Source organism: Myxocyprinus asiaticus, chromosome 12 (genome assembly GCF_019703515.2).
Source record: "Myxocyprinus asiaticus isolate MX2 ecotype Aquarium Trade chromosome 12, UBuf_Myxa_2, whole genome shotgun sequence".
NCBI lineage: Eukaryota > Metazoa > Chordata > Actinopteri > Cypriniformes > Catostomidae > Myxocyprinus > Myxocyprinus asiaticus.
This window is the reverse complement of record NC_059355.1, coordinates 1,874,297-1,898,226: the sequence shown is the minus strand read 5'-3', so window position 1 is coordinate 1,898,226 and position 23,930 is coordinate 1,874,297. Positions and strand designations below refer to the sequence as shown.

The 23,930-nt window shown below is 41.3% G+C and overlaps 1 protein-coding gene across 1 annotated transcript; it reads right to left on the bottom strand.

Annotated features, from left to right (window-relative positions):
• Nucleotides 1-348: 348 nt before the first annotated feature.
• Nucleotides 349-22,648, bottom strand: tgfbrap1 (transforming growth factor, beta receptor associated protein 1). Its single transcript, XM_051712517.1, has 12 exons — nt 22,516-22,648; nt 20,678-21,379; nt 19,486-19,680; nt 10,109-10,263; nt 9,921-10,003; nt 7,388-7,729; nt 6,984-7,041; nt 4,914-5,057; nt 4,644-4,790; nt 4,173-4,332; nt 3,457-3,893; nt 349-3,362 (listed from the first exon to the last, which is right to left on the bottom strand). Exons 2-12 carry the CDS (start codon nt 21,363-21,365, stop codon nt 3,168-3,170), a joined length of 2,604 nt encoding a protein of 867 aa, XP_051568477.1. The 5' UTR covers nt 21,366-21,379; nt 22,516-22,648; the 3' UTR covers nt 349-3,167.
• Nucleotides 22,649-23,930: the final 1,282 nt, after the last annotated feature.

Below are 23,930 nucleotides of genomic sequence, written 5' to 3'. Positions count from 1 at the left end.
CCTTTACTAGTCCTCTGACGTTTTTGAAAAGTGACGTAATGGAGGCTTGTGTGCATCTGAACTAGCAACGGCAGATCCTGATCCGTGGCGTAAGAAAGTAGTTCCATGCATAAGTGCGTTTTTCTTTTCTTTTTTTGTTTTTTTTGACAGTCCTTAGATTTTCCTGTTTTGTATTTACTTGTTTGTTGAACTGTTGTAAAAAAGCAGTATCACACGCAATCGTGCTGTATGGCGCTAAATCAGCACAGCTGGGGCAGAATAACAGCCGTGCTGAGGTAGGGCCATACAGCACTCTTGCTCGTGTAATATTGCTTTAATATCAAATGCAACATCATAAACAGCGCTTCACTCATTTAAGCAGTTTTGTTTATTAAAATGGACGTCTTTACATTCTGTACATTCCACCCACGCTGGCACTGATTTACAAAGCAACAAACAGTTAATACAGTATGTACACACCAGTATCTGTATTATTTCTGTATAAAATACATCAGAGGATATAAAGGGATGTTGCAATGAGGAGGATTTGCATTTACAATTGCTCAAGCTGAAAATTTAAGCATCTCTGTTTAGACAATTAATGGGAAAGGAGGATTTGGTTCCATATACAGTATGACAAAACTTTTAAGGAAGAAACAGTTTGACTAACATTAGTAAATGAAAGCAAAGACCTCATAAACCATGTACATTTTACAATAGAGACATTTCAAGATTTAGTTGCCATATTAACCTGTGCATGTGTAACCGGTCCTGCTTGACCTGCTTTGAGTGGGATTTGAACTGGGAAGGGGGCACGCTAACCAGGAGGCTAAAGGCTACAGCCACTAATGTCAGTCGCTAGTGCGCCTCTTGAGGCCAGGGGAGTGAGGTTTACACACTACATAGCTACCTACTAGCTGGCTATCATTACACTCACCCCCCCTAAACCTCATTCCCATCCGGGTCACGGCACCACTGTCACTGGTCCTGCTCCACCTGCTTTGAGCTGGATTTGAACTGGGGTCTCCGGCATGGGAAGCGGGTGCACTAACGAGGAGGCTAAAGCCTCTAATGTCAGTCACTAGTGCGCCTTTTGAGGCCAGAGGAGTGAGATTTACACACTCTGCACAGCTACCTACCAGCTGGCTACTGTTACACATGCTACGCACTTGTTCAGAGTCTATAAACCAGGGTAATATGTACAGTACCCAAAGTGTTTCTTATTTTTGTTTTTACTGTTTCATCATCCTTATAACTAATGACCACTAGTTAGACTGTCTTTGGAAAACTTAACAAGTCTGTGTCACGTCTCATGTTGTAGGTGACTGCTTATCCTACAGTTCTGGTCCTACGTAGCCGAGGTCACTTCAGTACTGATTTAGTAGGCAGTGTTTATTGTGCTCTTTTTTCTTTTTTTTTTTTCATTCAAATGGACATCTGTTGAAATTCAAAATGTTCTAAAATACTTAATTCAAGTATGAGGTTACAGATTATTCTCAGGCAATACCCTCTGCAGCAATTTGCAACCTTGCTTACCTAACATCACACAACTCAACATCTCATGTTAAAATGTTTTTGATCATTAAAATGAATCACAGCTTAAGCATTTCTTAAGACACGAGGACCCATGCCCACACCACATGCATTTGAGAAACAAAATGGTAGTGATGTAATAATCAATTTTAGCTTTTTGTTCTAACATGTATTACAAACACAGCACAGCCTGAGTCCATTGATTAGTTTAAAATGGTTAATGATATGCTTAAAATATTCTTTATATTATAAGATCTTTATAAGAAAAACGACATACTGTATAGTCCCGGTTCAGTACAAGTTAAGCTCAATCAACAGCATTTATTGCATGATGTTGATTACCACTAAATGAATTGCAACTTGTCCCTCTTCTTTAAGAAAAAGCAAAAATCTGGGTTACAGTATGGCACTAACAATGGAAACGGATGATGGATATGCGTGTTAACATTATAGCCTTTTCTGTGTAAAGTTATATCCAATTTTACATCTTCATTGACATGACAATGCAATGCTGTTAATCCTAAAATGACTTCAATTCCATTTGTAAGCCCCTCACTTTAACTTCGATTTTTGATTTTTTTGTTTTAAGAAAGGAGTCAAATTTTTTGGTGGGTATCAACATTATGCAATAAATACCACTGATTGTACCAAACCTGGAATATTCATTTAAGATCACTTTGCATCCTAAACTAAACTTCCAAGGGAAATATCAAGCCGAATCACCCCTCCAGCTCAGGAGGGATGGTGAAATACAACCTGTTGGGTTGTTTAATCTTCTCCATAACACTGCGATGTAACTTTAAAGAGCAAAGCAGTCTTCTCGGATTTGGCTGTAGCCAGATGAACAAGGAACATTTTGGAAAATCTTCCCTTTTATCCCGTTTATCTTAGAAAATGTCTGCGATGATTAAAGCCAGCTATTATGATGACAATCATATTCATAATTAAATCAGCATTTTTTCCCATAAAGTATTTAATGGACCATGACAGAGGGTGTAAGCAATGATGTAAGGCTATAACTTGTCACTCTCAGAGCACAGAGAAATTAACTTTGGTGTTTGTTTGATGAAAACCATTGACACATAGCATACACACCTTTTTAACAATTCTGCTTTTTTGGGAAGAGATGGTCAAGACACTAAAATATAAGGATTTTGACCTCAACCATGCTAATGGTTTGTAAACAACCGTTAAATTGTAAGCATGGAAAGCACTTAAGCTGCAATAAGTGATTTTGAGTTTTAAAACATTTACAGTGCAGTTATACTAATTTAAAAGCAAATTAATTTCAAAAGAGCCACTGGATCAGGCGTCAAAAGGCAATGCTAAAAAGATCAACCAAGAGACAGTGTTGTTTTTTTTGGATGTATAACTTTTTGTTTGATGTTCATTAAAATGTTCAATCTCTCATATTCATTGTCAGTGTCGCATGTACACACAGAGGGACAATGGAATAAACAGTTCTCAAACACTCACACACTCATTCACTGGCTAACTCCTTCACACAGGAAACTTGATTTGTATAGCAGGGTCTTGCTCGCTGCGAATGAGCATGTATGGGCTTTGAACGGGTGCCCTATGCACTCAGCCCTCTCTCCATGCATGTGTGCTGCAAAACAGCATCTGTTGACTGTCCGACACGGTACTGATCAGCTTCATGTGTGGTTGCTGTGGTGGGCGTTTTCCTTTTGCCGCTCTACTGGCAAGTCCAGGGCTTTCTTGGCGACACAGTGAATATGGACAGGCGTTCCGCCGGGCAGGCAGGCGCAGTCTGGCTCGCTAAAGGTATTGTGGCACAGCCGGCATCCCTTCTTTTCAGATATTAATATTGGGCCTCCTCGATACTTCAGCTGCGCAACACAGGAAGAAAAAATATTGAGTACTGACGCTGTATTAGCGATTTCATCGAGAACTTTATGAAGTTAACACTTAGTTTCAACTCACCCGGTCATGCTGAAGCTGGAGGTTTTCTGCTCGGGCCAGTCCCACTGCAACCTGTGAAGTGCAACGTGCATGCACACTTGCCCTTACTGCCCCACACAGGAAAGGACGGAGCAGTGGCAAAGACCACTCCTCTGGGAGGAGCTTTAACACCAGCACTGCATCGAAAACGTCAGCATGCCGGTTAAGCAAGTCAATGGCGGCTATGTTTTGAGCCCCTCCCGGTACATCCGGGTCCAGATAAACACTCAAGAGTTGGTGGAAAAGATTCTGACGGTAGGCCTGGTCCTGACACGCAGAGGCCCAGGAGCAGTATTCCTCCGCCGCAGGCGAGTCTTTGAGCTGGTGCACTAGAATGTGCAAGGCCTTGTCATGTTCCTCTAACTTCCCATGTAGTGTAGCTCGCTCTAGTAGCAGCAGCTCAGCGTCCTGAAGTTTACCTGCAAGCAAACAAGCAGCTAGCACTGGAACCACATTACAGCTAAAAACTAATGACAAACGTCAACATGCTTGCATGAACAGTCGACAAATACAACGAGCCATATATGCAAACCAAAGCAAAGATCAATAGATCAATAGATACATCAATACAACCATCTGCTCCGCTCTCACGTCTGCTGTTGGTGCCTGCCCCCCATTGGAAATTGGAAAGGGAAATAGAGCAAAAGGAAGTGAGAAAGGCTGTCCAAGACATTGGTTCACAAGTAGTGGGTACCCACCTAGTAGTAACTGGACTTTGTACAGACTGGACTCTTTCAGTAACCGTTGTAGTTTCTGGCGGGCAGCAGACAGTTGCTCCTCAGTGGCTGATGGTCGTGCGATAAGGCTCAGCACTCTGTCTGCATACAGCACAGCCAGATGTGTGTGATACTTCTCTTTCTGAAATAGCACAGACACAATACACGAAGGGGACTTGAGGAAAATGAGAGCCTTGACATTGAGTAGACGATTTTGTCCAAACTGCCTGGCAGAATAGTTGCAGGGACAGCGCCAAGAGCAAGCTGGGATCAATTACTTTGCCTTTAATGTCTATGCTGAAATCTGTACATTGATTTGTGGATTGCTCCGACCAGGGCTAGAACCTAAGACTGCTTACCCAGATCCTTCATTACTATACAAATACCACCCAACTGGTTGTAGAGCACTGGAGTAAACAATAAAAAAATGCTTAGGCACAGTAGTGTTCTTACTTGCAATCTCTTCTCTAGTACCAGGTGTTCCAGGTAGAGCAGAAGGCCTTGATTGTGCTTCTGCAAATACGTAACAACGTCATCTGGGTTTAACTGTCCCCGCTTTTCCTCTGAGATTGGCCTTTTGGTGAAGATCTGGACACCAATCTGTAGGTGATACAAGTGAAGGCATACTAACAGTCAATAATATCCTGCAGGTGAATGATAGGGCCCATAAAGTATGGATTCCACTCATTCTAAAGGATCCATTATGATAAGCATAAAACACACCTTTTGATCTTTCTGTAATGCCCAGTCTGCATGCCGCCATACAAGGTCAAGGTTGGAACAGAAACAAAGAAAATCCACAACATATTCAAACAGATCTGGTCTTGTTGAGTCCTGGAGATCCCCGTTGACAATCTTAACCCACATCTACAACAGGACAGGCCGAAAGGAAGAGTTCTTAATCATACATTATTGTGATATTTTCCAAAAGTAAGGTTATTTTAATAAAATTACATCCTACTTAAAGGAAAATTCCAAGTGTCATTATGTGTGTAATTGTTTTCCATGTTAAAACACAGAAACACACAAAGTGAGCATAAGAGTAATCCATATGGCTCCAGTGGTTAAATCCATATGTTCAGAGGCGATATGGTAAGTGTGGTGAGAAACAGATCAATATTTAAGTCCTTTTTTACTATCAATCTCCACTTTCACTTTCTTTTGTTTTTGCCGATTTGCAGTCTTCGTGCATATCGCCACCTACTGGGCAGGGAGGAGAATTTACAGTAAAAAAAAGGACTTAAATATGGATCTGTTTCTCACCCGCACCTATCATATCACTTCTGAAGACATGGATTAAAACACTGGAGTCTTATGGATTACTTTTATACTGTCTTTATGTGCATTTTGGAGCTTCAAAATGTAATGTCTGGACATTGTATTTTGGCTTCGCTATACGCAACGCATAATTTAAATTAATTTCAACCGACTGAATACTGTTTATAAGACTCTACACTGTCATTTAAATGTAAAAATTCTGGCGCACCGCATCACGTGACGTCCATTTCCGTGAAGCGCTTCAATGGGCACAGCGTCAACAAAAGGGCCTCTGGTAAGAAACCGCTTTAATTTTTTCCATTGAAACCTGTTTGGTTGTAAAGAGTAGCATTTCTAGTTTTGTTTGATATGCGGCTTTAAATAATCCATTCATTTTACGCACTTCAGCGTGCTGATAAACACGATGCCCACATACATGTATGTGGAAATTAGGACCGCATCAAAAGTTGAAAAAACCTGTTATTTTGAATAATTTTCAACATTAACACATTTGTGGGTCATTTTGCTTCATTTTAATATAAATTGTTATATTTTATTTTGTTATCAGTTTAATACCTTACACCAAAATACCTAATTTTGTTCAATACGGTTCTATTCATTAACATTAATAAAAGCATTCTTATATATTTAATGCACATTGCGCAAATTTTGCTTTCAGAGGCTTTATATGGAGGAAAATAAGGTGCATTTCAAACTGTTCTGAGACCAGTACAGACAGACAGCACACTGGAGGTTAAGTCATTCACTAAATAGGGAGCAAGGGAGCATCCTATAGCTCTCTATGCAGTTAAGTGCATTCACTCCTAAAATCTGATCAAAAGTTCAGTTTCAGGCTGCAGATGATGTTTGGATCACTCAACATGTTTGACAGACATGGGACAATAATTATCAGTACACAGATTCAGAATTTATAAATGTAGAATTGTATTTTAACATGGTTGGCTGTGATTGGATGATGCTGGACATTACTTTAAATCAGAATTATTTATTCAGCTTTATAGAAAATCAGCTATAATCAAAAAATGTCACGTCTCAAAAAACATGAATAACCAACACTCCTGGACACAAACCATTTGATGAAAAAAAAAAAAAAAGAACTTTCTATTGCTTGGTATTATTTAAAAATTTCACAACTTAGTCCAGCTGTCCACATGTATGGACATCAATTTTTAGGAAAACTATCTGCTCTAGAATTGTATTTATTTATTTGCATGTTTATTAGGGGCTACTAGTTACAAATCGAAAAGGTAAATGGAAAATGCACACAGCAGTCACGCTCAGGTCTCAGGAGGTTAAATGGACCTACAGAGCTGAAATATTCTTCTAAATATCTTAATTTGTGTTCAGCAGAAGAAAGAAAGTCATACACATCTGGGATGGCATGAGGAGGAGTAAATGATGAGAGAATTTTAAATTTTAGGTCAACTATCCCTTAAACATTTGCAGAAAACTTTACTAGCTTGTAACAATAACCAAAAAGTTCAAATAGATCATAGTACAAGAAGCAAATCCCACCTGTAAAGCAGCAGAATCCTGACCATTGTAGTGATATAGAAGCCCAAGAGCAAAATACCTGAAGAGAGAAATGTCATTAAAAGTCAAATCACACACATCATTCAACCACAGTCAAACACTAACATTTAAAGCTTTTATTCACGTGCTGTCATGGCAGCTTCAAATTCTGCAACTGCAGTGAATAATAGCACACAGGGCATGGATGACTTATGCATCATAATGGTTTAAGAGACAACCAAAAACACTGCAATTCATATTCAGCAAAGGTGTTGCAAACATGGAACTATTGGACTCTTTGCTTTCTTGAAAAAAACAAAAAACAAACGTTGTGTTTCGTAAGGTCAAAACTGGACTGAATCTATTTTTCAATGGCGACTCAAAATACAATAAAAGTGAGTACCCACTTGTGATGTTTCTCCAGCCAGGGGGCACAGTCTGCCAGGAGGCAGGCATTGTCGGAGGCCAGCAAGTCCAGAAGACTTTCGTGGCCGGTCTCTGCGTAGAGCTTCAGCAATGCCGTGTCCACATCTTCACGGAAACCATTAGCACTGTCGCTGCTGCGCACCTCGTGTAGGTAGCTAATGAGGAAACGTTTGAAATGCTGTACTTTCTCCTGGTTTCCCTGCGTCAGATGATTCAGGTCAGCAAATTCGTGAAGTGGTGGATGGCACCGTGTGAAGGAGGAAGAGGCGGGCAGGAGCAGTGGATAAAGGGAAATCAGCTCCCGTACATCCAGCTGTCCTTTTCTGAGATGGGCACCACACAAAAGAAAATTCATAAAATGAGACACTTCGTATCTGAATTATTTTCCCATTTAAATGAAGTATTCAAAGACAGCTTTATTGTTGAGACCACAATGGATGAACATGTTTGATGCAGTCATTAATAAATAAACATTCTTGTATTTTGTCTTTATTAATAAAATCCATTTTTACGCTGTTTAGTTATTTAAAAATACACAATATTGTGGAAACGTCTCAATTCCATGGTCAGCTTTCATGTTTGAGTAATGTCTTTATATAGAAAGCCAATCCAGTTGTACCTCTTGCCTAACATGTCTACACTAAGTGCAATGTGTTGAATATTACAGCTGAAGTCTGAAGTTTACATACACTTAGGTTAAAGTAATTAAACTCATTTTTTAACCACTCCACAGATTTCATATTAGCAAACTTTAGTTTTGGCAAGTCGTTTAAGACATCTACTTTGTGCATGACACGAGAAAATTTTTCCATGAATTGTTTACAGACCAATTGTTTCACTTTTAATTGACTATATCACAATTCCAGGTCAGAAGTTTACATACACTAAGTTAACTGTGCCTTTAAGCAGCTTGGAAAATTCCAGAAAATGATGTCAAGCCTTTAGGCAATTAGCCACTTAGCTTCTGATAGGAGGTGTACTGAATTGGAGGCGTACCTGTGGATGTATTTTAAGGCCTACCTTCAAACTCAGTGCCTCTTTGCTTGACATCATTGGAAAATCTAAAGAAATCAGCCAAGAAAAAAAATTGTGGACCACCACAAGTCTGGTTCATCCTTGGGAGCAATTTTCAAACACCTGAAGGTACCACGTTCATCTTTACCAACAATAGTATGCAAGTATAAACACCATGGGACCACACAGCCATCATACCGCTCAGGAAGGAGACACATTCTGTGTCCTAGAGATGAATGCAGTTTGGTGCGAAAAGTGCAAATCAATCCCAGAACAACAGCAAAGGACCTTGTGAAGATGCTGGAGGAAACAGGTAGACAAGTATCTATATCCACAGTAAAACGAGTCCTATATCGACATAACCTGAAAGGCTGCTCAGCAACGAAGAAGCCACTGCTCCAAAACCACCATAAAAAAGCCAGACTACAGTTTGCAAGTGCACATGGGGACAGAGATCTTACTTTTTGGAGAAATTTTCTCTGGTCTGATGAAACAAAAATGGAACTGTTTGGCCATAATGACCATTGTTATGTTTGGAGGAAAAAGGGTGAGGCTTGCAAGCCGAAGAACACCATCCCAACCGTGAAGCATGGGGGTGGCAGCATCATGTTGTGGGGGTGCTTTGCTGCAGGAGGGACTGATGCACTTCATAAAATAGATGGCATCATGAGGAAGGAAAATTATGTGGATATATTGAAGCAACATCTCAAGACATCAGCCAGGAAGTTAAAGCTCGGTCATAAATGGGTCTTCCAAATGGACAATGACCCCAAGCATACCTCCAAAGTTGTGGCAAAATGGCTTAAGGACAACAAAGTCAAGGTATTAGAGTGGCTATCACAAAGCCCTGACCAGTTGCACCAGTTCTGTTCCTGGAGGAATGGGCCAAAATTCCAGCAACTTATTGTGAGAAGCTTGTGGAAGGATACCCAAAAAGTTTAAAGGCAATGCTCCCAAATACTAACAAAGTGTATGTAAACTTCTGACCCACTGTGAATGTGATAAAAGAAATAAAAGCTGAAATAAATCATTCTCTCTACTATTATTCTGACATTTCACATTCTTAAAATAAAGTAGTGATCCTAACTGACCTAAGACAGGGAATGTTTTCTATGATTAAATGTCAGGAATTGTGAAATACTGAGTTTAAATGTATTTGGCTAAAGTGTGTGTAAACTTCTGACTTCAACTGTATATAGTATTGGCAATCTCTGAGATGAATTAATAAATAGACCTTGCCATATGACAGATGTGGTAGCTTAAAACACATGCCGAATTCAACATGGTAGATCCACTGACAATTCTCTGGGCAATTTATTCAGCTATTAGACAAGTTTCTGTTCTCCATTCATCAGCGTGCAGCAGTAAGGGTCAGGTGTGCAGAGGGAGAAGCAGCAATTAGTAAAGAAGTTAATTAACTCTATTCAGTCATCCTCTGAAACATCTGGTCCCGAGTGGCAGTTAACAGTATTAATTACGGGACAAAACGATGCAGTTCACCTAAAATGTTCTTTTGCTTCTAAAAACTGAAGCTGGCCAAACTGGATGAATCCTGCTTGTTGGAGAATTCTTTTGTGCAATTTCTAAAACAAAAAGAGACAAAGGAAAAACATCATTTAAAACTGCCATTCTTCCATCAAACAAAGGCACTCTCATGTCTTGCCATTTGTAAGAACAGTTTGGTGTACCTGATACTTTTCTTTGGGAATGTTTCTCTGTGCAGCTTCTGTGAGCGTCAGCGCCTCTTCGACTCGATGGCTTGCCAAGAGGTCTTGGATCTGATGCTCCAGAGGGAGAGGCACCAACATATACACCGCCTTTGTAGAGGCCAACACCACCTTACCTGAGAGAAGGGATAAGAGAAAGACATCATCTTACCAAGGAGAGCAAATGAGGGAATGATGCAATTCACAGGCTTCTGGGAGGAAAAAGACATTAGGTGCTTTAAATTTACAGAAAAGCCTGTATATGTGAAAGGATTATTCCTGGTTCAGTACAAGTTCAACTCAATCGACAGCATTTGTGGCATAAGTTGACTGCCACAAAAATGCATTTTGACATGAAACCGTGAAGAGGCCTGCAATCAACTGCGATCACGGCAGTTAAGATGTTTACATGCCATGCGAAATCGGCATAATGGGCAACAAAATCTACCCGAGTCAATTGGTTTATTCTTACAGCATTTATGACCTTACACCGATAAAGGAACGTGGTTTATTGCGTTTACTTGACCAAACACGTTGTCGGCTTAAGTATAATCGGTGTCAGAACGTGCTCTTAAAATAGGGCCCTATGTGTAAACGTAAGATCAATGGTTTAGTAAGAATGCTCTAACATAAGAAGTCTGCTGTCAAACAGATTTAACCGATCACAGAGTTCTGAAGGAGCTGATAAATCTACTTCGGTAACTTCACAGTGTTCAGCTGTAAGCCCATGATGTGGTTTGAATATTGCTTAAATACATTATGGAAAGAAACGCTATCAGATTGGAGGCTGAAAAGATCATCTCACCAGCCAAGCGGATGACAAAGTTTTAACAGCATTTAGCTGCTGATGAGTGAATGGTAGCAAAATGAATAAATATCAGAATTGGTAGATTTATCAGAAATCAGACATTTTTACTGCAATTTATTGGGTTTCATGTGTGTCAGGCCATACAGTGTGACAGTGTCAATTGCATCTGAGATTTAAAAAATATGCAAAGACAAGTTTGAACCCATTTATATGTGTGCCATATATTTAATTTCCGGCACTTGGAAAATCTCTTAACCATTATCCAAATGGAGACAGGTGCAAAAACAAACATTCCATGTTCCTCATAAATTAACATTTATTAACAAGCCCTCTAACATGCCTGGCATCAGGGCTTTAATACAGTGCTCAATAAGGGCGACTAAAAAAGAAAATTCAGATTAATCACAATCTTCATTTGAATGATCTCGATATCGATTCTTAAATCCCAAGATCAATCTTTTACTCTATGCACAACCCTCCACTTTAATGAGAAGAAATCACTCGCATTTGCAACCAAATTTCGCACTTATGCGACTAAAATGTAAATGTATGTGGCAACTGGCTGGTAAATGTTCAGATTTCACTCATCAGTAATTGTGTAGTTTAGTGGTGAAGCTTTTACTGCACGTTGAGAGTTTAAAGTTGTTCCATGTAATGAGTGTCCAAAGACAAGATCCACGCGACCCATTTATCATTGAATAATGTCTCTTTTAATACCCTTTCTGTTCTTTACAGTCAGTTGTTGATCAAAAACAACAAACAATAAACATTTAATTCTAATCATGCATCGCACAGATGAGATAAAGCCGTTCGAGTCCTCTCTCGTTAACATGCGCTCATTTAAAGGTGCTGTTTACAGAAGTATTTTTCTTAAAGAGACAGTACCGGTTTTAACACGTGTTCAACAAATCAATGTAAACACATGTAAAATAGTGCAAATTATGCAATTACACAATAAACATGGGACAAAATATAATATATGAAATATAATATCTTATTCATTGATTGAATACATGGATTTTTTTTATTATTTCGGAATCATTCGGAATGGAATCGGGAAATCTGTATAACTACCCAGCCCTAGTGCTCAACGCAAAAGACATGCAAAGTGTGTGACCATCATAAGAAAAGCTTTGCAAACAGCATCACAGAAGGGCAATTTGAGGTTAGAATTGAAAAGAAGTCCTGTCGCCTGCTGATTCATTGCAGAAAGTAAACAATGGGCTATCGAACGTGGGTTCAGGTCAGGTGCAATTGGGGTCAAGAACATTAATTGTTCGAGGTTTGAGGATTCCTGCATCTTAACTTTTGCTCCATAGAGTTCAATGCATTGGGGAAAGCTGATGCGAGTCATGTGAAAGGCCCTTGAAGCTGCAGATTGCTGGTGTTAACATATAAAACACTGATTTCACAACAGCCACATTCATGGAAATAAATGCACTAGCATAAAATAGACAACACTGAGATAATATGAGAATGTGCTAGGTACAAGATTCAACAGCTGAAAAGTAATCAAGTTTGTGATCGCCATAATAGTGAGTCTTTGATGCAACGTGTTGACTGGCTTGATCTAAGCTTGTCATAACACATTACATCAGGTGTTTCCGCTCCTGACTAAATTGCCTTCTCTACATTCTCTGCACTGCGTGTTTTATTAAACACCAATGAATCTGTTTTACCCCTCCTGATTCAAGCCGTCAGACTTGGTAAGACTTGACAGGACAAAATTTCCTTGCTGCTTTGTATGGAAATTTACCTCAGCAGCACTTCAGAGAAATCAATACTTACGAACACTAGACTGCAGTACTACCTATCTAAAGGAATCCCAACTAAGACACTGGATATCTTTCTATATAACTGTCTTAATTGGTGACATTTCTGCTGCCTCGATAAACTGTTCTTTTTATATGGCCTCCAGAGACTCTACGGTTGATAGTTTCCAGTTAGCATTAAATTCAATGTACCGGGTGAATATGTAGCTTTAAAGCTTTTAAAGGAAAGGCACAAATACAGTTTCCATCTCAAAGACTGCAGAAAGCATGACATACTCTACTGTGTTTGTAATAATTATCAAAAGCCCACTTCCAGGGGCCTGGGTAGCTCAGCGAGTACTGACGATGACTACCACACCTGGAGTCGCGAGTTCGAATCCAGGGTGTGCTGAGTGACTCCAGCCAGGTCTCCTAAGCAACCAAATTGGCCCAGTTGCTAGGGAGGGTAGAGTCACATGTTGTAACCCCCTCGTGGTCGCGATTAGTGGTTCTCGCTCTCAATGGGGCACGTGGATCAGGGAGAGTAGCATGAGCCTCCACACACTGTGAGTCTCCGCGGTGTCCTGCACAACGAGTCACGTGATAAGATGCACGGATTGACGGTCTCAGAAGCGGAGGCAACGGAGACTTGTCCTCTGCCACCAGGACTGAGGTGAATAACCGCACCACCACGAGGACCTACTAAGTAGTGGGAATTGGGCATTCCAAATTGGGAGAAAAGCACACTTCCGATAACCATTTCATAATTCATAGCCATTATAAAGACACAGTTCAGCTAAGCAAAAGATACTAGTAATGATCGACCGATAAGGGTTTTTTAATTGCCAATTGGCCAATATACTGTAATGCAGTCTGCGACATCCAGTGAAGCACCTTCGATGAATCACGCAACCTAATGACCATTTCCAGATTACAGGGCCCACACCTGCTTTGTCTCACAAACTAATCTTTACACACCATTTGTGAGTCAGAGGGACACAGTTTTGATACAGGCTCATATAATGCACACTTCAGATGAAGATCAATGACCGCTTCACAGGAAGAAATATCTGGATCTGATTTGGGCAAGTTTTGTAAGGTTGCTTTATTGCAATTTGCCTTCTTATCATTAGACAAGACAGTTAAGATTTACAGGAAACTGTTGAGGAGAGAGAGGGAGAATGAAACGCATGACGCGCGCATAAACACAATGAGCTCATGCACGTCTGCTGAGCCGTGGTTCTGTTAACGTGCTGTAGTTTGTTTGTTTACACGTCTCATGGCGGTTCCTTCACATGCAAGCAGGTGATTCTCTGTGCTGTCACAGCTTCCAAAACTAATAAGCCAAACAGGAGAATTTGTTGGCAGATGCAGATAATCTCTAAATACCAAATATCAGATGATTAACTAGCAGAAACACTGTCAGAGTCAAGGCGCAACATGAGCCTGCTGTTGCAGTTACACTAAAGCGCCACTTAGGGTGTTTTCACACTCGGGTCCTCTTTAAAAGAACCAAACCCTTTAAGTTGACCAAAAAGTGGGCCGAGTGAAAAAGAACCCAGTTCTCTTTGCATTCACACTGTCTGAGACCTTGTAAGTAGGCTCAGATCTCTTTTTGTACCACTTTACCAGTTACTGGGGTCATTTTTGGGACCGAGCCCACTTTAAAAAATATAGTATTTATTATAATAATTATTACTGGGGCTATATTTAATGTTAAGAGTACAAATAGTTCTACATATTAACTTATAAGATAACGGAAACATGTTTAATGCTCTCAAAATGAATAAGCAGTCTGTCATATTCACAGAAACAAAGCAAACGTCGCGTCGCGTCTCTCCCGTGCTCGCTTTGTCATTTCCTGACGGGAACCTGTCAGGGCCAAACATGTTTGGCCTTACGCGAATTGGAAAATCAAGTGAGCCCGGAGCGCTTTTTGTTCATAATGCACGTTATTAGCGAACCGAACCAAAGGCTGCAAGCGAACCGTACTCAGACCACCTCCCGAGATGGTCTCGGCTCGCTTTGCTTTTAAGGGACCTGAGATCGTCTGGAGTGTTCACATATAGGCGAAAAAATCCCACGAATCGCGCTCAGACCCCTGAGGTGTGAAAACACCCCTACATGCTTTGATTATAGAGGTTATAGTTGCTTTTTGGAACTATCGTTATCGGCACAAATCTATGGCGATTTCAAAATAAGAGTCCCAAGTGTGTTTCGGGCTTGTTTATACTTAAAGCTACACTTTGTAACTTTTGGCCCTCTAGCAGTTAAAAAATAAAACTGCATGTCTCTTGCAGAAGAACACTGTTTTAGTAATGACTAGGGATGTCCCGATACCGCAGCTTTGGCTATTTGCCGATACCGATATCAATCCGATATTTTGTTTTATTCTTGAACTAATAATAATAATAATAAAATATATGATAGCACTTTGCTCAATTAGCCACCTACAAACATCTCACTCAAATGGAGAACAAATACATATGAAAGACTGCCACCCTTTATTCAAACACTACAAAAAAACACACACACACACAAAAAAAAAAAAAAAACAGGTACTGCAGTACTTAAAGCTACCAACATGTTTAAAGTTAAAACAGCAGCATTCAGCATTGTAAATAAACAAATAAATACAAAACTATCCCTTACAGTGCAGCTATGTGCAAATCACAGTAGTAATAACAAAATGACACTGTAAGACATATGTATAACTTTCCAAATAAATAACATAACATTAACAAACAGTTTAAACCTTACCTTGACCTTAAACCTTAACCTGCTACTCTCCCCGATCCACGTGCCCCATTGAGAGCGAGAACCACTAATCGTGACCACGAGGAGGTTACAGCTTCTTTATTTTTAACAATTATAAAAATAAAATAAATAAATCACTTTCACAGGTGCCGTTTCTCTGTAACAAAGCTCTTGAACAGGTTTTACGTTTGCTCACATAACCATGAGGGGCAGATTCTTCTTTAGGAAGATTCGTTTTTCAGCGGTCTCTGACGTCAGCCTGCTCCTTCTTTCATCAATAACATTTGAGGCTGTGCTAGAGAGCCTCTCACTCTCTACACTTGTGCAGGGAGCACAGATAAACTTAGCTGCCGTGGCTGCCAGGGAGGGCAGTCGAGGTTGGTTTACTTTCCAGTAAAGCAAGGGATTGCCTGACCGTGGAATATTTGCGTCACTTAGGTAGGTCTCCACTTGAATTTGTGCACTTGTGGTTATCTTAGGAACAGGTAATACTTGGCTCTACTCCAGGATTTTATCAAAGATGCTGCCAAGGCTGCTGGTACTTGTGCCTAAAGCCTCCGTCCGTGGAGTTTTGTCTGCTGGCTCGGAGGCTGTAGTTTCAGATGTAGTCTTCAACACTTCCTCCATCTTTCCTACCTCTGCCATTAATGCTTCTTTTCCAAGTCTCAAAGTGTCTGCATTTGTGAAGTACCTGGTATGATAAAATATATCAAATATTAATAGTCTAGTATTTCCTTAATATCAAGTTATTTGTTTGCTCGGAAGACTTATACTTGACATGTGAGGGATTTGTTACTCTCTCTCTCTCTCTCTCTGTCTCTCTCTCTCACACACACACACACACACTTGAATCAGATAGGGCTAAATAAAGTTAACAGAAATTCCCTTACCTGTCTTTGTAATGTGGATCCAGCAGAGTAGCGACCGAGTATAATGGCTCAGAGTCCACGTCATTAAAACGTCTGTTGACTGCGTCAAGGAGGGTACTTTTCATCATCTTAAGCCCCTGATCAGCCTCGTTTTTCTGACTGAGAACACGTTTCAGGACACACACAATAGGGATGACATCAGCTACAGATGCGGAGGAGGCACTCACCTCCCTTGTCATCTCCTCAAAAGGGGCCAGAACCGTGGAAGCCTTCTCCAACAGCCCCCACTGGTTTGCTGTCAGTGTGGCTGGCAGGTCGTATTTAGCTGTATATGCAGATAGTGTCCGTTTTTGCGCAATGAGGCTTTCAATCATGTACTGAGTCCTGTTCCATCTAGTTTGAACGTCCTGCTGCTGACGCTTAGGCTGCATATTTAGCTCTACTTGGATGTCTTCTAACCGTGAATAGGCAAGGGGTGAGTGCTTAAAGTGGCCTACAATTTTTCTCGCATTGGCCAATGCGTCACTTACACTGCGCTGCGACAACAGTCCCTCGTGTACAATTAGCTGCAGTGTGTGCGCGAAGCATCCTAAACTCGCCACGCCAAGTTGATCCATGGCCTTCTTCATGTTTTTTGCACTGTCCCTTAAAACTACACGGACATTGTTTTTATTAATCTTCCATTCACGCAGCATCTCCTCAATGGCTGCCGTAGTAGAATCACCTGTGTGTGAGCCACGAAACTCTCAGGCATGCAGCACAGCTTTTTTCAAGGTAAAATCAGAGTCTATCCATTGTGCAGTCAGACTAAACAAGGACATTGGACTCACGTCTGAGCTCCAGATGTCTGTTGTGAGACTAACCGCACCTACATTCTCCAAGAGTTTGGAGAGGAAATCGCAAACTTCGTTGTGCATATGAGGGATGACCTTTTCCGTTATATAATGGCGACTGGGCAAAGTGTAACGAGGCGCGAGATGCTCAAATAAGCATCGAAACCCTACATTTTCTACCACTGAAAGGGGCTGGTCATCCAGGACAATAAACTGAACTAGTTTCTCCATTATCAATTTCGCCTTGTTGCTGCATGGGGGGAGTTTCACTTGACTTTTTATTGATTCCAGCAATGTCTGCTGTTGGGGAGTTTTGCTCTTCTTTGCAGCCGTTGCTTGCAGAAATTCCTGGTGTTGTTCCGTGTGGTGTTTTTCCAAATGCTTAATTAAGTTTGTGGTGTTAAACCAACCAACAGCACTGCCACCCCTCGAAACATTTGCATTGCAAATTTTGCATTCAACCGTTGGACTTTTTTCCTCTTTAAGGTTCAAATACTCCCACACCACTGACATGACTATTCTGTAAGTTAGCTAACTATCATCCTCATGCGACTGTAATTGGCTACTACTGTTATCACATGACAGGCTGCGCCGCTTAACTGGATGTCGCAGCACAGGAAATGCTAATATACAAGCATTTAGACGATGGTTTAAGCTAGATAGTTTGTGTTGGATAGGTATCGGATCATATTTTTTCTCCCCTCCGATCTAGCGTTCTGGGCCAGTATCGGCCCGATACCGATGACGTGGTTCGGATCGGGACATCCCTAGTAATGACGCAAGTCGTGCTTCAGCTCTGCTCCTCTGTGTGGATGAATGTGATTCGAGGCATCTTATCAGAGCGAATGGACAAATAAATAATGAAAGAAAGGTAAAGATATCTGAGAACATGTCATCTGAGCAGATATGTGCCATTTCTTGCTGTTGTTTTGACTTATTGGAAACATTGGTGTTTTGAAATAAATGACATTACAAAAGTTAGGCAACGTTCGTTAACATTAGACATAACGATTGTCTGATAAAGTTTTTATAACTGCAGGATATTCTGGCCAAATAGACCATGATAGTAACTAATTTACAGATTGTCATTATTACCAACCAGTGGTCAACATAATTTCAAGACTCACATGTCCTTGTCAAGCATATGACTATAGGATTTATTTATATAAATTATTGCCGTTATAAAGAACAATACACACGTGTGCTAGCAAGTGAAAAGTTCTGCAAAGATTACAGTATAATTATTGTATTTCACCACACACACACACACACACACACACACACACACACACACACACACACACACACACATGAGTGTGTGATTATACAACTAAACATAAACCATACTAATAAAATATCTTACCTGTCTTCTGCTCTGTTCGAGGTATTTTTTTTTATGTTTTTATTTTATTTTTATTTTATTTTTTTAATTTATTTTTACAATCGGTGATTCCCCGGAGGTTTGCCGTTTTGAAAGTACATTTTTCTCGTTCATTGTGACAACAAACTTTCAGCTTCATCTACTCCCACACCATACACGCACTACAGTATCTGGATCTTGTTTCATTAAAACTTCATGTTATGGATCAGGGGATATTTCGGACCTTGGACATATTTGTTTTATTTGAAATTAAATAACACGCTGCATAAACACAGCAGCCTACATATCTGTGACGAGGAGGAGGGTGTGGCCAGGCCGTGATGGTTCACGGCCGGCACTGAATCAGCTGATCAGCGGGAGAGCGAGATAAAGGGGAGCCGGAGGCGCCATTTCGAGAGATGTTTATGTTTGTTTTAAGTTTGACATTAAAATTTTACATTTACTGTTCAGCCGGTTTCCGCAACCTCCTTGCCCATCCTTTACCTGTTACAATATCATACTTGTGTGATGATATGTCAGCTGAATGTGCTTTTCTGACGTAATTGTAGGTTTGGATGAAACAAGGAGACCAGCAGATCAACTGAGCTTGTTTTCATGTTGTACTTTAACACACTATCGCAGTGTATGCAGAAACAATTGTTAATTTACAGAGAAATGCTCCAATACTGATTACAATGAGCCCGCTTCATCTTCATCTATGCCGCTCTTCTTCTCTGACACTCTGACAAGACATGATATGCAGTGCCCTCTAGGGGCCGATGACTGTATAGACAGCCTTATCAAAGTCTGCTGGCATGGTTACTGAACACATTTGTTCGATGATCGATAATCTTTATCGATCAAATTATTAACGACAATTAATCGATTATCGATTAATCATTAACATCCTTAATTCTATTACGATCTAAATCAGGCCTAAGAGTGAAAAGACCAACTAAATTAATGGGAGAGAACTCATACCTTCAAAATCCTGCAGGAGTTGTCCATCTCTAAAGGACAGTGTCTGTTTGAGCTGCTGGTCCAACATGCTGTGAATGGTCACAAAGCCTTCATCCAATGCAACCACATATGGAAAACACACAGCCGCTGCAATCACGCTCTCTGACCAGCTCACCGGGGCACGCTGAGATACGCCCTCTGCGTTAGCAAACATCCCTGAGAGAGAAAGATACAGAGAGAAGCATGACACATCATGAACAATCACCATGACGACAACCGAGAAGAGCAATTCTGTGATCAGTGAATTTAGATACTAACACCACAGTATGGGTGGAATGCTCCATCACCTTTAACATGAGAGTTATGACGACACAGAAGGAAAATCATGAAAAACATCCCTTCCAAATGTTCATGTCTGACAAGTGTGACGAGGAGGAGGGCGTGGCTGGGCTGTGCTGAGTCAGCTGATCAACGGGATTAAGGGGAGCCAGAGACGCCAGTTCGAGAGAAAGAGAGAGAGAGACACACGCGACCGCTGTATGTGTGTGCGTCTTTGTTTTATGTTGTTTTAAGTTGAATGTCTGTCATTAAAGTTACGTTCTGTTCTACCGGTTCCCGCCTCCTCCTTGCCCATCCTTTACCCATTACATTGGTACCAAAACCCAGGAAGGAAGAGGGATGCGCTGTTGTGGAGTCCTCACTGCTGCCATCCACCAGGAGTCGGAGGAACCGCTGCCATCCGCCAGGAAGGGGAGGAGCCATTCTGACCGCCAGGGGTCGGAGGACTCGCTGCCGTCCGCCAGGAAGGGGAGGAGCCATCCTGACCTCCAGGGGTCGGAGGACTCATTGCCGTCCGCCTGGGGAGGAGCGGCTGTCATCCGCCAGAGGGTGGAGGAGTGCTTGAGGACCCAGCAACAGCATGCCTGGGGACCGGCGAGCAAGTGTTTCTCTCTCTCTCCTCTCTCACTCTCTCTGTGTGTCTCCCGCTCTCCCTTTCCCTCTCCCTCCTCGTCACAACAAGCTTTTGTAGATCATTTGAATGTCAGCCTCAAGATCTTCTTTGATTTGATCATCTGAATGTCTGTGTTGACCAAAGTGCGTTCATGAGACATCAGAAAACTTAATGTCGATGCTTATTGGTATTAAAATTTGAATGCATTTCATTCTATATACACTAAACTGCTCTAATCAGTGCTGTTTGGGATTAACTCACCAAGCCCACCTGGGGCAGCCAGGAGAAACTCTTCCCGGCCAATCCTCTTGACGATGGGTTTCCTCTCTTCACAGTCGTAAGGAAACAGATCCTGGGAGGCTCCTGTGTTGTAGTTCTGAATCATATACCGTGTGGGAAGGGCCAGGCAGATAAAGTACCCATCCAGGCTCAAAGCACAGGGCTGCTCTGGTGTAGTCACTTCCTTTAACATCTGCACCCGGTCCTCGTGGAGCGTACAGATCTGGACCGCCCGTCTGCGTGCCGACACCACTGCCATTTCCACACAGAATGGGTCTCCAGTTACAGGGTTCTCGTTAATACAAAACGAAGTCACACCTTTAAGCTTAGTGCCCCCGGTGGGCACAGGCTCTAGGGTAACCATGTCCACAACAATGATGGTTGAATCACAGAGGACAATTAGACGTTCCAAAGCAGAGGCCGCCTTTAACTCCACCACTGGCTTCTTCAGGCCCAGGTATTTGTGCAGAAGTTTCTGGGCATTGTAGGCCAGCTTACCCTTTGCTGTTGTGTGCTCCTCTAGTAGGAAGTGATGGACGAAGCAGTCATTGGTTCCCAGGTACAGGTGTTTGCCGCAGCACTCTATGCATTCGATGTTAACGCGCACCTTTTCACCCATCACCTGCTCCCGCTCCACGGCGGGAACCAGCTCAAAAGCTTTCACACTCATGATGCCACCCACATCTATGGCAAGAGAGAGTAGGCAAACAGAAACATACACTAAGATTAGATTCACCCTGACAATGACAGACTGAACTATAAGGGAGACGCTGATGTGTGGAAATTACAATCAAAATTAAAAGGATATTTCACTTAAAAATAAAAATTCTCTCATTATTGACTCACCCTCATGATATCCCAGGTATGTATGACTTTCTTTCTTCACCAGAACATTTGAAGAAAAATTGAAAAATATCTCAGCTCAGTAGGTCCTTAAAATGCAAGTGAATGGAGATTTCTCTTTTGAAGCTCCAAAAATCACAGACAGTCAGTATAAATGTCATCCATATGACTCCAGCGGTTAAATTAATGTCTTCTAATGTGACAAAATCGGTTTTGGTGCGAAAAAGATCAATATTTAAGTACTTTTTAACTCCTTTTTGTGTGAACTAACCCTTTAACCACTGGAGTCATATGGATTACTTTTATGTTTCCTTTTTGGAGCTTCAGAGTTCTGGTCACCATTCACTTGCATTTTAAGGACCTACAGAGCTGAGATATTCTTCTAAAAATCTTCATTTGTGTTCTGCAGAAGAAAGTAAGTCATACACATCTAGGATGGCATGAGGGTGAGTAAATGATGAGCGAATTTTCATTTTTGGGTGAACTATCCCTTTAAAGAGGCATTTCATGTCAGTAAATTCAAGTTACTTGAGAGAGAGTGTTTTGTTCAAACAACCAAATGCCACGTTAGCTGAAACATAATAAATATATGCATCAACACACACACTGGAAAAGGCAGACTCGTCCAGTGCTTGCTTTCACATCCATCCAACAGCCCAAAATGAGCATTTATATGAACGGCAGACAGAAATGAGACTGAGTCTGAGCAAGTGCTTTGATTGAGGTGGATCGTGGGAGTGGTTATATTTTAAAACCTAGTGAGCAGTCTACTTAGACAGCATTTTGGACACCATAGGCTTTCTGATCGAACGCCCCAAACGTATGATGTCCAACAATGATGTCTGGGTAGGCAGCTCACTAGGTTAGAAGACAGCCTGTGTGTTTGATGGCGTGCGTGTGTGTGTGTGTGTCGCGGCATGCAAAGAGCGCAAATGAGGCGACAGGTGATGTGAGAGAGAACCGAGCGCATGTCATACCCCAGCCGTGGCCAATGTGGTCCTGATCAGAGAGATGGCAGCGTTTTCACGGCCTGCCCGCTTCATTCAAGCGCCCCACTCCACCTCCCTGTCTCTAGCCCTGCTCTAGCGCTGCTCTAGCGCTTCCTGTTTCTCTATCGAAATACATCCGGCCACGTGATGAGTGTGGGTCCAGAACCCTTCTAATAGTAATCCTACAAGCTTAGCCTAAAATAGCATTCCGCGGTGCTCCCATAGACGTTTTATGGGCGGTACACTGCCGAGGAGACAAGAGGTCGTTCTTTTTGAATGGATGTCTATGGGGGAGATGCCTCAGTGTGCTGAATAAACTGCTTTTGTGAGGAAACAGCTTATCACTTAGTGAATTGACCGCCTTTTCGCTAATCTAAAACATGTTTTATACAAAACAATCGTTTTGGAATGAACTATGTGTGGAGCATACTACGATAAATTGACGTTTTATAAGAGAAGTCACGGATGATTTTGCGATAGGTAGGTGTCAGTTTACGGCTCTCCCCATTCATTTGTATGGTATCCGCAAACGGTGACTTACTGTCGTAACACGTGACTTACTTTCGTGTTGTAGAGGCGCGGAGGTTGTGATCTACATATAAAAGTACCTCTGGTGGTTACTGGCTTTTTGGACTCAAGAGAGCGTTTATTAAATCGTAGAAATCGAAATTGATTGTATAAACGCTTTCTTATGAATTTTAAAGCAGGTTTTGATCATAATATTCTGAGGGCTGAACAATTTTTTTTTTTTTTTGTGGTGCTTTGTTAAACTAGATTTAAAAGTAGACGTATAGGGATTTATTTATATGCAGGTTCAGAGCAAATAACAAACTTTAAAGGTGCACTCAGTAATTATTTCCTCATTAAAAAGTTTTGCTTCTTAAGAAATGAAATGTAATTTTGAGAAATATTTATAAATTAATGACCACTCACATGAGATGAAGAATCCAGTCATATCAGTAACCTTATAAAAGCTGTTTAAATCTACATGGAGAGGGTCCCCTCATGGGGGCAGCCATGTTAGGATCACATGACCAGCCGGAAACTACTTGCTTATTCATAGTAACGCCTTGTTATTGGACACTTTCACTCATGGATTAAATTTATCATGGCTGACTGCGAATTGTGAATTTGTTCAATGGCTTTTGAAAACTTTTGAATGACGCTACATCCATGCCCTTAGGTTTCAATGTAAGTCCAAGACAACATAAATAGAAATTACTGAGTGACCGGAGGGGTTTGTCTACCGAGGCGGAACACTGTGTCCTCCCAGACACGGATGGGTTAAGTCGTTGCGTACCATCTCCAGGACATGAGTGGGGTCCGAGTTGGGGTGGCAAGTGGGCTGCCACCCGGTGCCACCCTTCTGGCCCGCCCCTGTTTTCTACACCTGTATGGAGTGA

Coding starts and splice junctions, on each gene's coding strand:
- tgfbrap1 (XM_051712517.1), bottom strand. CDS start 21,365: ATGAGTGTGAAAGCTTTTGAGCTGGTTCCCGCCGTGGAGCGGGAGCAG. Junction 10,264..19,485: donor ACTCCTGCAGGATTTTGAAG/GTATGAGTTCTC, acceptor CCCTTCTCTCAG/GTAAGGTGGTGTTGGCCTCT. Junction 5,058..6,983: donor AGGATTCTGCTGCTTTACAG/GTGGGATTTGCT, acceptor GTCCTGTTGTAG/ATGTGGGTTAAGATTGTCAA.